Consider the following 15,425-nt stretch of genomic DNA (forward strand, 5'->3'; position numbering starts at 1 on the left):
AGTTGGTGGTTGCGGGGCCGGCCCGGCAGCGGAAGGGCACCCCGCAGTGGGCCCCGATATCAGGGGCAGAAGGTGGAAATGGGGGGAGCGGTGGCTGTCCGGCAGCTGGCCACAACGATGGACAAGCGGCGGCAGCGGCCATGGCAGGCCGCGTGGTGTGGTGGGCCTGCCGCGACCGGCATCGGACCCAGTCGCCGCCTCCTGCTGCTGCTTCGCTGCCGCTTCCCAAAATGTCAACTGTTAGCCACCCGGGAGGAGGAGCGGAGGGCCGGTAAGAAAAAAAAATTAAAATGAAGGGGGGGAGGGCAGGGGGAGGGGCAAGAGGGAGTGGGGCAGGGAGGAGGGGGAAGGGCAAGAGGGAGTGGGGTGGGGGAGGGGGAGGGCAAGAGAGAGTGGGGCAGGGGGGAGGGGCAAGGGCAAGAGGGAGTGGGTCAGGGGGGAGGGGCAAGGGCAAGAGGGAGTGGGTCAGGGGGGAGGGGCAAGAGGGAGGGGGCAGGGGGAAGGGCAAGAGGGAGTGGGGCAGAGGGAGAGGCAAGGGCAAGAGGGAGTGGGGCAGGGAGGAGGGGCAAGAGGGAGAGGGGCAGGGGGAGGGGGAAGGGCAACAGGTAGTGGGGAAGGGGGGAGGGGCAAGAGCATGGAGGAGGACGCGGTGCGGCGGTGAGGCAGCGGCGAAGCCGGGCGGGGGCACGGAGGCGGACGGAGACGGATGGTGAAGACGGCAGGGGTGGATGTCACTCTTGGAGGCGGCGGCAGAACTCTCCCCTGCTAGCGCCCGTTATTTTAACGGGCTTGAAAACACTAGTTACCTATAAAACCCTTAATGGCTTAGGTCCAGGGTACTTTTTATTATTTATTTACTTTTTATTTATCCGATGTCTATACCGCCATTCCAAAAATGGCTCAGGGCAATTTACACAGAGAAATAATAAATACATAAATAAGATGGATCCCTGTCCCCAAAGGGCTCACAGTCTAAAAAGAAACATAAGACAGCCACCAGCAACAATCACTATGTACTATGGTGTGAGTGGATAGGGCCAGTTACCCTCCCCCTGCTAAATAAGGATAATCACCACGTTAAAAGGTGCCAGTTTGCTAAGTTAGCAGGGGTTAAGAGATCGCCTTCTCTTTCGTGAACCCTGTCGCCTATTAAGATCATCTGGAGAGGTCAGGTTATGGTTGCCGCAAACTCATTTGGTGGTATCTTGGGACTGGGCCATTTCTGTGGCTTTGGAACGCACTCCTTGCTGAAATAAGAGCATCTCCTTCTCTGTTTGCCTTTAGAAGGATGCTGAAGATGTACCTGTTTTCCCAGGCCTTCAACTGAGACTCAATTTTTCAAATTTTAATGTGTTATTAATGTGGTTTTCTCTATGATTTTTTATCTTTTTATGAATCTTACATGTGTTGTTTTATGTCTTAATTCTGTACACCGCCTCGAGATTTTTATACTAGGCAGTACATAAATTCAATAAATAAATAATAATAAAACTGCATGATACCAGGGCCAGGAAATGAGCCACATTGGTCCTCTTTTAGCTGAAATGAGAGGTTAAACACTTCCGGTTCTGACGCTGACCGAGCAAGACAATTCTCTGGGAGTCTCTGAGAGAAGACCTGCAAAAAGCAACTGGAGGGACCCAACAACCCATCCCCCCCTGGATTAAAGTGGGAGGCGAAGAAGACTCAACCAGGCTAGGAATTTATATACCGCCTAGTATAATAATCTCTAAAATATTTCAGCTCCCTTGGAGAGTGGTTGCCTGTCAGAGTGGACAGCCATACACCAACTAGAGCAATGGTCGGACTAAGCATCACATGTTCCAAGGGGCTGCCCAGAGAGGCTTCCAATACTCCCCATCCCAGCTGCTCTCTTTCCCCTGCAACCATTCCAGGTGGCCCCATGGGATCCAGCCCCAAAGAAGCAGCCAGCCGCACGCTGAATGTGCCTGAGATCCCTCCCTCGCTGTCATAGCTCAGACCCCTCAGTCAGAAGAGGAGCGGGAGGATTTGGTCAGGAGAGCAAGCTCAGAAGCACAGCAGGAGGACTTGGCTGTGAGAACAGACTCTGAAGCGGAGCTGGAACGGCAGCAGACAGAGGAATCTCAACAGCTGGCAGAGATGAGGGCTGAGGAGACTGATCAGGAGGAAGCTGGAATTGCACTTGTGTTAAGAAGACTTCTCAAGAGAAAGGCTCAGATCTCGCAGGAGAGGGAATAGAACTGCTGATTCAGGAAAGCTTGATTGGCTGCCAGTTATCTTGAGCCCTATATCAAGCAAACGCTGTTTCTGAGACGGTACTATCAGCAATGTTGCCTACTCCAGACAGTGTTCCTCGTGCTTATAATTGCCCAACTTTTGTTTCAGCCTGTCCTTGTTCTGTTCCTTCCTTGCTCCTTTATTTCAGTTATTGCTCAGAGATCGTAGAGAGGGGTACCTAGTTTAGTTTCAAGGGGACTTTATGTTTGTTTTTACTACTTTATCTTTGAGAGCCATCGTTTGCTTTCGTCCGTGCTGCTAAGCTGCTACTTTCTTATCTACAGAATTTCTATCTTGACTCACAGAAGTGGAGCTGGAGGGACGATAAATCCTGTCGGGTCCGCCGTGCCAACATGAACCCCTGGATCCTCCTCCAGAGCCCAAGTGGCTCAGACTGATGGGCTCCTCTCCTTTGGAATTCCCTTTGCCTGCCCTTGCTGTCATTCCTTTCTGTCCTCCCAACATTCCAACAGTCAGAACTTAGTCTGGGTGCTCCTTGCGAACAGGGAGGGACCTCTTTGGGGGTCGGGCTTAGGAACGTGGGGGTCATGACTTCTATAGCAGAGTATTTCTGGAGCTAACGCACTCCCATTACAGCAGAAGTTAACAGGGTCTCAGGGGCAACAGCTTGTAGATGATAAGCATGGAGATTCTGTAAGGTTAAACGAATCTCCTTTATTCAGAAGTACATGCTGAGAGGAAAAGACCTATCTCTAACTTCTGGCGATGTGTTGGTCAGAGAGAGACCTGTAGTGGTCATCTGGGTCATCATTCCTCTGCCACATGTTCAGTGTTTTATCCTCGATTTTAATAGGGATCATTTGGAATAGAAAGAATAGCAAGTTCATCTTTGGGGAAATATTCATTTTAACCAATGCTATCCTTCCCAGCCAAGAAAGATTTAATTCCCCCCACCTTGTTAGATCTGCCATAATAAGGCTCCACGACGGTGAGTAATTATTCTTGAACAGGTCTTTATTATTCACTGTTAAATTAATCTGTAAATATTTAATTGGTTTTTCTGTCAGTTGAAATCCAGTCTTGTCTTTCAAATATAAAAGTTCTGTACCTGACAGGTTCCATGTGAGGATCTGCATTTTGTTTGTATTAATCTTATATCCTGAAACCATGCCATAATGATTGATATGCTCCATTACAGAGTCCAAAGAGTGCTTTGGTTGAGTAATTGTAAGGATTACATCATCTGCATACAATTTTATTTTATGTTCTTGATCCGCCATTTTAATTCCAGAGACCTTTAGTTCCTGCTGTATCTTCATCACCAATGGCTCAAGAGCTAGGATAAACAGCAATGGTGAAGGGGGACACCTTTGTCTAGTGCCCTTTGTGATGGTACATTTTTTGGATATTGTCCCATTCACTATTATCTTTGCTGATTGTTTTTGGTAAATGCCTTGAATCCATGAGAGAAAATTAGGACCGTAGTTCATTTTTTCTAATAGTTTATTTATTTGTTCGATTTTTATACTGCCCTTCCAAAGTGGATCAGGGCAGTTTACAATTAAAACAAAACCATTAAAACCAATAACAGTTAAAACAGAACTATAAACAATGTAAGACATCAATTAACAATTTAAAACATCATTTAAAAAAACAATTAAACCATCAGAACAATTAAAAAGCCCTGAAAACCAGGTTACAGCATTAAAACAATTAAAACTAATTCAAAACCCTGGAAGGCCAGGCCATACAGATAGGTCTTAAGGGCTCTCCTGAAGGTCAATAAAGAATTCAGATTGTGGATTTCTGCTGGGAGTACATTCCACAGTTCAGGAGCAGCTACAGAGAAGGCCCGCCTCTGAGTCACCACCATACGAACCGGTGGTAAATGGAGACAGACCTCCTCAGATGACCTTAATGTGCGGTGGGGATCATGTAGAAGAAGGCACTCTCTAAAATAACTCAGACCCAAGCTGTTCAGGGCTTTAAAGGTAATAACCAGCACTTTGTATTTTGCCTGGAAACATATTGGCAGCCAGTGTAACTGTTTCAAAACAGGCAAAATATGGTCTCGCCAGGTTGCCCCAGAGAACAATCTGGTTGCCACATTTTGAACTAAATGAAATTTCTGGACTATGTAAAAGGCAGCCTCACGTAGAACGCATTGCAGTAGTCGAGCCTGGAGGTTACCAGCTGATGCACCACTGTTTTGAGGTCATTTTCTTCAAGGAATGGGTGCAGCTGTCCATTCAGCCGAAGCTGATAGAAAGCACTCCTGGCCATGGCCTCTGCCTGAGATACCAGTGTGAGGCCTGGGACCAGGAGTACTCCCAAGCTGCACACCTGCTCTTTTGGGGGGAGTGTAACCCCATCCAGCACAGGAAGATCTAACACACCCCTCAGAGTCTGAGCCCCCACAATGAGCACCTCCGTCTTGCTTGGATTCAGATTCAATTTGTTCTCCCTCATCCAGCCCATTACTGCCTGTAGGCAGGCATTTAGAGAATGAGTGCATTTCCTTAAGATGAAAAGGAGAAGTAGATTTGGGATACGGATAAGAGCACCAAAACTCCTGATGACCAAAACTCCTCATGTAGATATTGAAAAGCACTGGTGACAGAATGAAGCCCTGAGGGACTCCATATAACAGCTCCTGTTGTGAGGAGTAAGTGTCACCAAGCTCCACCATCTGGAATCTATCTGAGAGAGAGGAGTGGAACCACTGCAAGGCAGTGCCCCCATCCCCAACTCCCCAGGCGATCCAGAAGGATACCATGGTCAATGCTGTCAAGAGATCCAGAAGAACCAGCAGAGTCACACTCCCTCTGTCTATTCTCGGGTAAAGGTCATCCATCAGGGTGACCAAGACTGTCTCAACCCCATAGCAAGCTCTAAAGCCAATTTGAAATGGGTCTAGATAATCGGTTTCCTCCAAGACTGCCTGGAGCTGGTCGGCTACCACCCTCTCAATCACATTTTTGCAAGGAGGTTGGCAATTTCACATTTGAGTTCTTTGAGGACTCTTGGATGGATGCCATCCAGCCCTGGCGATTTGCTAGTTTTCAGTTTTTCCAGACAGTTTAGATCATCATCTCTTGTCACTTCTATCTGACTTAGTTATTTAGCCTCCATCCCCGAAAAGCCTGGTTCAGGAACAGGTATATGCTCAGTATCCTCTGCCATGAAGACGGAGGCAAAGAACACATTTAGCTTCTCTGCAACCTCCATATCCTCCTTAGTAATTCCTTTCACTCCGTCATTGTCTAATGGTCCAACCACCTCCCTGGCAGCTTTCCTGCTTCTGATGCATTTAAATAAGTTTTTGTTATTCCCCTTGACTTTCTAAGCTAAGTGTTCCTCAAACTCTCTTTTTGCCTCCCTTATTGTCACCTTGCATTTCTTTGGTCAGAGTTTGTGTTCCTTTCTGTTCTCTTCATTTAGACAGGCTTTCCAATTTCAGAAGAAAGTCTTCTTCCCTTTTATGGCTTCCTTGTGAGCTGGAGAGTTTGAACTTCTAGCCTATGCTCTGGATGGCTAAATAGCACTTGATCTGTGTTTGGTACACAGGGGATCCAGATTCTGTATTCAGAATCCATTAATGATAAGGTAGTACATTTTCATGCATTAATGATAATGAAGTACATTTTTATACATGTTTTTGCACATTGTTGTAGAATGTTAGCCATGCTGGCATCCTCCTGGACATAGCGGTACCTTTCCTCCTTTTGGGTATATAATCTAACTGGGCTTCTAGTACTGTGATTTTGAGTAAACTCCATGCACTCTGTAGCCAAGTGACTCTCCTGATTTTGCCTTTCACCATACTCCTCATTTTGGAGAAGTTTTCTCTTCTGAAATTCAAAATGTCTGTGTTAGACTTCCTTGGTGATTCTCTCCCCACATGTATGCTGAATTTGATCACACTATGGTCACTGTTCCCTAAGAAGGGTTGATGATACTGACATCACACACCAGGTCCTGGGTGCCACTGCCACTCAGGATTAAGTCCAAGGTCACCTTCTCTCTGGTTGGTTCCAAGATCAACTGTTCTAGGGCACAGTTCTTCAGTGTATCTGATTTGACCTCTTTGACCTCTTTGTTATTACCTGACTGAATTTACCCAGCCTATGTGTGGGTAATTGAAGTCACCCATTATTACAGCCCTACCTCTCCTTGATAGCAATAGCAATAGCAGCAATAGCACTTACATTTATATACCGCTCTATAGCCGGAGCTCTCTAAGCGGTTTACAATGATTTAGCATATTGCCCCCAACATTCTGGGTACTCATTTTACCGACCTCGGAAGGATGGAAGGCTGAGTCAACCTTGAGCCCCTGGTCAGGATCGAACTTGTAACCTTCTGGTTACAGGGCGGCAGTTTTACCACTGCGCCACCAGGGGCTCTGATGCCTCCCTGATTTCCTCCTGCAACTCCCAGTCTCTCTCAGCGTTTTGATCTGGCGGGCAATACCACATCCCAGGTAGCACGTTACTTTTCAGGCCTTGTATGGGTTTCTGTGGAGGACTCCAGTCCAACTAGGTTTTCTAGCTTGTTAGATTCTATCCCTTCTTTAACATACAGTGCTACTCCACCTCCAAGGCACCCCTCCCTGCCTTTTCTATAGAATTTATATCCAGGGATAACAGTGTCTCACTGGTTCTCACTGTTCCACCATGCTTCTGAGGTTTATGTGGTTTCTACCCAGTGTGGGTTCTATGGTGTACAGTAAGTTGTGGCCTCGTGCTGAAGCTCTTTCCACACTCCAGGCATTTATGTGTTTTATACCCAGGGTGTGTTCTACAATGTACAGTAAGATGTGCTCTCTGGCTGAAGCTCTTTCCACAATTCAAGCATTTATGTGGTTTTTCTCCAGTGTGGGTTCTGTGGTGTATAGTAAGTATTCTACTTGTGCTGAAGCTCTTTCCACACTCCAGGCACTTCTGCCGTTTATCCCCAGTGTGGGCTTTGTGGTGTAGAGTAAGAGCTCCTCTTGTGCTGAAGTTCTTTCCACACTCCAGGCATTTATGTGGCTTCTCCCCAGTGTGGGTTCTATGGTGTATAATAAGATGTGCTCTCCGGCTGAAGCTCTTTCCACACTCCAAGCATTTATGTGGTTTTTCTCCAGTGTGGGTTCTGAGGTGTACAGTAAGAACTCCACTTCTGCTGAAGCTCTTTCCACACTCCAGGCATTTATGTGGTTTCTCCCCAGTGTGGGTTCTATGGTGTACAAGAAGATGTGCTCTCAGGCTGAAGCTCTTTCCACACTCCAAACATTTATGTGGTTTCTCCCCAGTGTGGGTTCTGTGGTGTACAGTAAGAGCTCCTCTTGTGCTGAAGCTCTTTCCACACTCTAGGCATTCATGTGGCTTCTCCCCAGTGTGGGTTCTATGGTGTATAATAAGATGTGAACTTGTGCTGAAGCTCTTTCGACACTCCAAGCATTTATGTGGTTTTTCCCCAGTGTGGGTTCTGTGGTGTATAGTAAATTCTCCACTCGTGCTGAAGCTCTTTCCACACTCCAGGCATTTATGTGGTTTCTCCCCAGTGTGGGTTCTATGGTGTATAATAAGATGTGCACTTGTGATGAAGCTCTTTCCACACACTAGGCATTTATGTGGCTTCTCTCCAGTGTGGGTTCTATGGTGTATAATAAGATGTGCTCTCCGGCTGAAGCTCTTTCCACACTCCAAACATTGATGTGGTTTCTCCCCAGTGTGGGCTCTGTGGTGTACAGTAAGAGCTCCTCTTGTGCTGAAGCTCTTTCCACACTCCAGGCATTTATATGGCTTCTCCTCAGTGTGGGTTCTGTGGTGTACAATAAGATATGAACTTGTGCTGAAGCTCTTTCCACACTCCAGGCATTTATGTGGTTTCTCTCCAGTGTGGGTTCTGTGGTGTACAGTAAGATCTCCACTCTTGCTGAAGCTCTTTCCACACTCCGGGCATTTATGTGGTTTCTCCCCAGTGTGGGTTCTGTGGTGTACAGTAAGAGCTCCTCTTGTGCTGAAGCTCTTTCCACACTCCATGCATTTATATGATTTCTCCCCAGTGTGGGTTCTATGGTGTATAATAAGATATCCACTTGTGCTGAAGCTCTTTCCACATTCCAGGCATTTATGTGGTTTCTTCCTTGCGTTCATTTCCTTCTAAGATTGAAAGCTGGGTTCAGTAGAGGAGCTTTTCCTACACGGAGGACACAGGCTTCTTTCTCCTGCTTGCTTTGTTATTTGCTGGATTACATGCTGAAAAGCATTGGATTCATTCCTGTTCTCCCAGTTTTCTCCAGTGTTTATTCTCTCTTGTTTCCTTTTTCCTCATCTAGCTGCTCCATCCATTGGGTTTCTATCATTCTTCCTCTCCCAACATTTACCTGCAGTACCCCGAAAGAGAAAACTAGTTAGAGCCTGGGATAGAAAAGGAAACTGAAGGAGACCCTATTGTCACGAGTCAATGGCCCAGATCCTGTCTGCATGTGTCTCTTCTCCTTGAGAAACAACATGGGCTCTGAACTGCTTACTGAAACTACTGAGCTAAACCTGTTAATCTATTCATTTCCTTAGCAATGACTTATAAATATTGTTATTAATATCCAGTTGATACTTGTATTTTGTATTCTCTTATAAGTTGCCCCCACCAAAGGACTATGGGCAACAACCAAGAATCTTGCTGTTTCAACAAGCTACTATTTTGGAAGCTGAGCAATGTGCCTCAGTGACCTTGCAGATTACAGAACGTCCAGGACCTTCACTGGCTGGCTTTATTTATTTATCTAACGATCGAATTAAAAAAATAAATAAATATTTTTATACTGCCCAAAACACAACTTCTCTGGGTGGTTTACTAGACCATTAAAATAACCAATAAAGATTGACACATTTCAACAACAACAATTTAAATTTAAAAAGTCAAAACTTTTAAAACAATAAAAACAATATCTAATTACAAGCCTAGGTGAACTCCTGAGTCGCTCCAGACAAATTGCTCCCAAAGTGGGCATTGAAGTCCCCCAGGACCACAACCCTGGGAGACACCTGAGACCAAGTCCGTCGGCTCAGTAAGGAACTCCATTGGGCAGTGGGGCGATCGGTACACCAAGAGAAGTCCCAGTCTATCCCTGGTCCCCAAACTTAGGCACACACATTCAGTATGGTCAGGCACTTCCACAGGGATCCTGGTCAGGGAGAGGTTATTCTTATAGACCCCAGCCACTCCACCTCCCTGCCCATGTCCCCGCACCTGCTCATCAACAGAATACCCTGGAGGGAGAAGCTGGGACCAGATTGGGCCACCAGCCTCCCCCAAACAAGTCTCTGGAATACATACCAGGTCTGCCCCTTCCTCCAGAAACAGATCATGGATGGTTTCCGGCTTATTCTGGACAGACCTGGCACCACATAGGAGCAAGGTAAGGGTCTTTGGGAGGTCCGCACTGCTCCCCAAGGTCAAGGAGCTGGCAGGGCAGCTGGAAGGGCAAACAGCTCATAGATTTCCGACTTCCCTTCCCCTGTAACAATGTGCTGACATGCCAAATTTACTTCCTCTCTTCCCCACCACCCCATCATAGCCACCCCACAGTCAGTGGACACAACCCCTGTCTCCCCATCCCCAGACAAAACAAGACACATCTGGAACACCCAGGATCTGAAAACTACAGAAGACAAACAAATATCATCAGGCCCTGGCCCTCATCGCCCCCCGAAGGGGCTCTCTCAAAGGGGCTACCCCCTTTCGTTTTGCCCCTTCGGTGTGACCCCACCGGTTGCAGGCCCAACGCCACAGGCCAGCCATCCTTTTATAAGCCCAGAAAGACAGCTAATCTGAGCAGCTGACGCTCAGGAACTGCTGACTCACCCCCTCTGGCCCCGATCCCGCACAGACAAACCTGCAGTGCAGCCACAACCCCACACACTAGGGGGCACACAGGCTGGCAAGCTGACCACAGCAGACAGCAACCACACAGGCTCTCACCACTGGGCTGCCACTGTCTCTGGGAAGCAGATGTTAAAGCCTCCTCCTCTCTACAAGGCTTCTAGCAACTGTGCTCATGTTTTAGATTCAAGCAAAGTGCCAGCTTGTTACCGGCTAGATGTTTCCCAGACGTACTGGACAGAAATGAGCAGGAAGTAATTCACGCTTGTTATGGTGCTAATTGTTGCATCTTCCAGGCCTTTGGGTAGCTCTTGTTTGTATTAGAAGGAAGAGTGCTCCTCCCTCCCTCCTCCCATCAACATCAATGAGGCCAGCCCTAAAGGCCAGGACAGAGATATGGGCTTTTTGTTGCTGATCTATCAAGGCCAGAGAACACTTCACATGACACTAGCCGCTCTCCGGGCCTGTCCCAAAACAGTGGGGTGCAAGAGTTAACCCTGCTGAAAACCAGAGGACAACTTGATGGACACCTGACAACTCTAGATAGGCCAGAACACCAAAGCTGGGCAAGAGGTTTCACAGATGACACCCCAGTGAGAAGTGGGAAGACCCTGTCCCTCGAGAACCATCCAAGTGATCTGCGGAGATATCCATTGGGACTGGAGACAGAATTGGCCAGAGAGCTGGACCCTCCCATCAGTTCTCTCCCACACGTGCCATCAGCGCCCCCCAATTTCCCGTCTGTTCTTTGTACCCCAATTGCATTGAACTCAAGCTTCTGATGGGTGGGGAAGGATCAGACCTGGCCAGTTTGGCCTCTCCTCCATCAGACCCTTTCCCAACCTCCCTCCTTTGCAGACGCAAGTAGAACCAGCTTTAAGCCCTCTTAGACAATGATCTGAAGGAGGAAATCAGGGAGGCATCCAGGAGAGACAGATTTGTGGAAATGGGTGTCTTGAACCACCCTCCCTTGGAGTGGGCAAATTCCCATCTGGGTCAAAGAGGCCCGATTTCTAGAGACACTAAATGACTGTGCCTTAGAACAGCTGGTCATGGAACCAAATAGGGAGAAGATGACCCTGGACTTAACCCTGAGTGGCGCTCAGCACCTGTTAGGACATGTCAGGGTCATGGAGCAGATGGGGAACAGGGACCAGGGAGCTATCCAGGTCATCCTATATGCGAGTGGAGACTTGCCTAGGAAGTGCACTATGGCCACTTTGGTACTACATAGTCTGCTTCTGTCTGTCCTCGCCCCCCCCCCCCCAATGGTACAGAAATAGTTATTCAAGGCCCAAGTGCCATTGATCAGCTTGATCTACAGCTGTTTAAGGGATTCCTACTGCACCTACTTCCAAGCTCGTGTCAGTGATGGAGAATAGGGATGTGCATGGTCCGGAGCAGTCCAGACCAGCACCGAAGAGGGGTCTTCCCTTAAGGGCGGGGAGGGCTTACTTACCCCTCCTGCCGCTTTGCCCCCTCCAGCGCCCGTATTTTACTTAGTAATTGGAGCGCTGGAAACAAGCCACCACACCGCCCCGCCCCCGCAAGCGGATTAAGGGCCAAAACTACTGCCGCCGCCACCCGCCCGCCCTCCCTCCCAGCCGCCAGCCCGGGTCCTCACCAGATGATGTTCCAAAAAAGAGAGGAGCTCACAAACAGAGCTCCTCTCTGCCGAGTCTCGGCCCCAACTGGGGCCTTGGGCGCGTCGCAAAGGACGCCTGGGAGTTCCGCTGGAGGCCCGGTCTGACCGCTGGAAGGGGACGAGGCAATAGGAGGATGAAAGCCTGTGGCTGAATCAAACAGGAAGGCTAGATTCTAGAGGTTTTCCTGCAAGACTTGGAGATGCCAGACAGGGATCTCGGGGCCTTCTTTCTGTATGCAAGCATGCAGGTGCTATTCTACCGAGCAAGGGTCCCAACTCCTAAGGGGAATATCTGGCAGGGCTCACACCTGTAGTCTTCCATTCAAATACAATGATGGGGTGGGGGAAGCCAGACCACCAGGAAGGTCCCTTCAGGCACAGGGGTCACCCCTGGCCTCCTCTTCCCCACCTTCCAGGACCCCACTTACAGCTTCAAAACTATCTTTTCATGCCCAGCAGAAAACTGGGCTTGTGGGCTTGGAAACTGTGAGGATCCTTGCCTATCAAAGGCCTTTTCCCCAGCTCACTATTATCTTTCGATCTCAAGCTGCATGGGACTCACTCTCTCATAAACTCCCAGACCAACCCTCAAAACACTGAAACATTGGTTTTGATTTTGCAGGTCGGTTCCTTAACTCATGCAGACTACCAAAACCTTAAAAAAAAAAAAAGCCACAAAATAGCATCCTTTCCCCAGAAAATGCAGGGAAACTCTCCTTTTGAAAAGCAGGAAGGAGCAAGAAAGCTCAGAGAGAAAAAAGGCTAGAGTCACAAAGAGTGAAAAAAGATTGGACTGTGGAGGAATGCTTTCAAAATGCAAGGATAGATCTATCACACACCCCTGGGGTGCAGCCTGAGATCTCCAAATATGCCCATTTAATGTGAGTACTTCAAGCTAGCAGACAGATAAAGTCTCCATAGAAGACAGAGCCAAAGTTCTCAGTTCTGCCTTGGAAAAGAATTGCATCTCCACAGGTGATCACTCTGCATGACTCTGTTGTTTTATGGACTTATATCTATGGGAAGGAGCATAGATCTCCTGTTTGAAGTAGGAGATACAACAAAGCAAGCCTGGGAACCATAGAGACAGAGGAGAGGGATAGGCCTGCATCTGGGATAGCAAGCCAGGTCCAGTAGGATTCGAAAGAAGTGGTTGGAAGAAGATACTCAACCCACATTGGGCTCTTCATCTGAAGTGGGAATTGGGGGGGAAAACCCTACCGATATACTCAACACACCTTGAAAAGTATCCTCTGAACTGGCCCTTTGGTCTCCTTGCAAACAGGCGTAGAAAGGAAAGAAAGAATCATTAGTTCAATAGGAATGGCAAGGAGAAACTTTCCCCTTGCCCAGCTCAACACTCACTGGTTGCTGAGAGCTTTGGGGTCAATCTGGGGTTGGAGGAAAGAGTTATTATTATGATTTATTATTTTACATTTTTTATCCCGCTCTTCCTCCAAGGAGCCCAGAGCGCTGTACTCCATACTTGAGTTTCTCTTTCACAACAACCCTGTGAGGTAGGTTAGGCTGAGAGAGAAGTGACTGGCCCAGAGACACCCAGCAAGTCTAATGGCTGAAGGGGGATTGGAACTTGGGTCTCCCCGGTCCTAGTCCAGCACTCTAACCACTACACCACGCTGGCTCTCTTCTTGCAAACCCTCCTGGCCTCTCTCTCTCTCTCCCCACCCACCTCCATGCCCTGGACAGGTGGATGCTGCTGGCTGCGCACCTCATAGCCATGCCGGGACATTTCTGACAGCAGAAACGACTGCTGGGTGTCTGGGAGGGAGGGAGAGAGACCACCACCTCCACCCCTTCCCCAAGGTGCTGCTGCTGCTTTTCCTCCCTTACCTTGCTCTTTAGCCAAAGCATGCAGCAGCCCAGAGTCCTTCAGGATGGTACGGTGTGTGTGTAAGAACACGTGCAATCCTTCAGGCAGCGCTGTCCTCTTGCACCCTTTTGCAGACTCAAGGATCCCCCCGAAAACTCAGGAAAGTCCTGCTCGTTATTAGGCCCAGTCGGCTTCTGCAGCCTCCTGCAAGCTCTGCCTCCTTTCCAAGCGCTTCACACCCCCCAGCTTCGCTTCCTCCTCCTCCTCCCTAGCTGCTCCTCATGCAACACTTTCAGGCTATTCTCAGGATCCCCAAATCCCTGGTGGGGGGGGGCTATCCCACAATTCATTGCACAGGAAGCTGAGAGGCTGGGCAGGGAATGGAAATGCAGCAGCAGCAGCTCCTCGCTTCCTGGCCGCTCTTGAAGCAGCACTCCGAGGACTTCAGGAAGCCGGGCTGCGGGTGGGAGACTGTGAGGATAAGGGAAGGCGGGGGGGGGGAGGGCACAAGCGGAGGGTGGTGCAGCCTGGGGAGCTCAGAGCCCGGCCAGCAGCAGGAAGAGGAGGAGGAGGAGGAGGAGGAGAGAGAGAGAGATCCAGGGGGAAGGGGGGGTGATGGATGCAGCCGCAGAAGGCAGAACTCCTGGCCCCAAGCAAGCAAGCAAGCAGCTGGTCTCTGGCTCCTCCCGTCTGCTCTGAGGAGGGAAGCTGAGGGGGAGGGAAGGAAACTGTCAGGTCCCCGATGGAAGGGCTGCTGCACCCCACCTCCTGCACAGCCTGGCCTCTGGGGGATCTGGAGGTCAGTGGGGCCAACCTAGGGGCAGAGGGGGACCTGCCTGTTGGCCCTCCTGACCTCGCCTGACAGTGACACACACACACACACAGGGACTCCAGTCAGGATGGGACTTGGGCATTCTGGGCAGCGGATGATGGGCCTTTTAGTCCAACCACCTCTGGGGAACCATGTCTGGGAACCCCTGCCGTAAAAAGACAGGAACTGATTTGTGCCAGAGAACCGGCTTCTAATCAGCTTCACTTCCATGGTTGTGAGAGTGGATCACCGCCACCCCACATTCTGGCTCTATGGCTTGGACACGCCCAACTCTCTCTTTGACTCCCCCTTCCTTGTCTTTTAGCTTTGAAAAGAGAGATGAATCTTTGGCCTTTCCTCCTCAGGAAGGTGCTCCAGCTCCTCCATCTCTTGACTTGCTTTTTTCTGTACAGTTTCTCTTGCTCGATGCTGCCTTTTTCTCCCTCCCTCCCTGCCCTGTTTCTTGAGATGGGACCATCCGAACAGGGAATTTGTTTCAAAGAAGGATTTGGTCCTGTGATTCTGCCCTGACACACCCCAGTGACAGAGAGAGACGCAAGTTGACAAACTGGAGGCTTTTCACACCCAGCTTTTAGTTCACATCACCTCCAGAATGGAGGATGTGCATTCACATATTGGGCAGATTGCTATCGGGGAGCACTTTACTCAGGATTTGGATTTTTCATTCCGCGTTAGAGTGTAACTTGATTTATATCTGGTGTTAAAAATCCACTTTTGGGGGCAACTTCAAGTGGTTAGTGTGCTGGACTAGGACCAGGGAAACCTGAGTTCCAATTCCCATTCAGCCAGGAGACTTGCTGGGTGACTCTGGGCCAGTCACTTCTCTCTCAGCCTAACCTACTTCACAGGGTTGTTGTGAGGAGAAACTCAAGTATGTAGTACACTGTTCTGGGCTCCTTGGAGGAAGAGCGGGATATAAATGTAAAAATAAATAAGAAAAATAAATAATAAAAATAATTTTAAAAGCCTGCTGTCTGAAAATGCCCTCGCTGGGGGAGGAACTTGGCCCTGGTCTTTCCTGGAAA

General features: G+C 48.8%; 1 protein-coding gene across 1 annotated transcript; it reads right to left on the bottom strand.

Annotated features, from left to right (window-relative positions):
- Positions 1-3,705: 3,705 nt before the first annotated feature.
- Positions 3,706-13,868, bottom strand: LOC128336956 (zinc finger protein 569-like). The gene is made up of 2 exons (XM_053277314.1): positions 13,589-13,868; positions 3,706-8,593 (listed from the first exon to the last, which is right to left on the bottom strand). Exon 2 carries the CDS (start codon positions 8,361-8,363, stop codon positions 6,921-6,923), a length of 1,443 nt encoding a protein of 480 aa, XP_053133289.1. The 5' UTR covers positions 8,364-8,593; positions 13,589-13,868; the 3' UTR covers positions 3,706-6,920.
- Positions 13,869-15,425: the final 1,557 nt, after the last annotated feature.

The sequence above is a fragment of the Hemicordylus capensis genome, chromosome 14 (assembly GCF_027244095.1).
Source record: "Hemicordylus capensis ecotype Gifberg chromosome 14, rHemCap1.1.pri, whole genome shotgun sequence".
In the NCBI taxonomy this organism is placed as follows: Eukaryota; Metazoa; Chordata; class Lepidosauria; order Squamata; family Cordylidae; genus Hemicordylus; species Hemicordylus capensis.

What these genes read in the sequence shown, in the direction of transcription:
- LOC128336956 (XM_053277314.1), bottom strand. Translation starts at nt 8,363, where the DNA reads ATGAACGCAAGGAAGAAACCACATAAATGCCTGGAATGTGGAAAGAGC.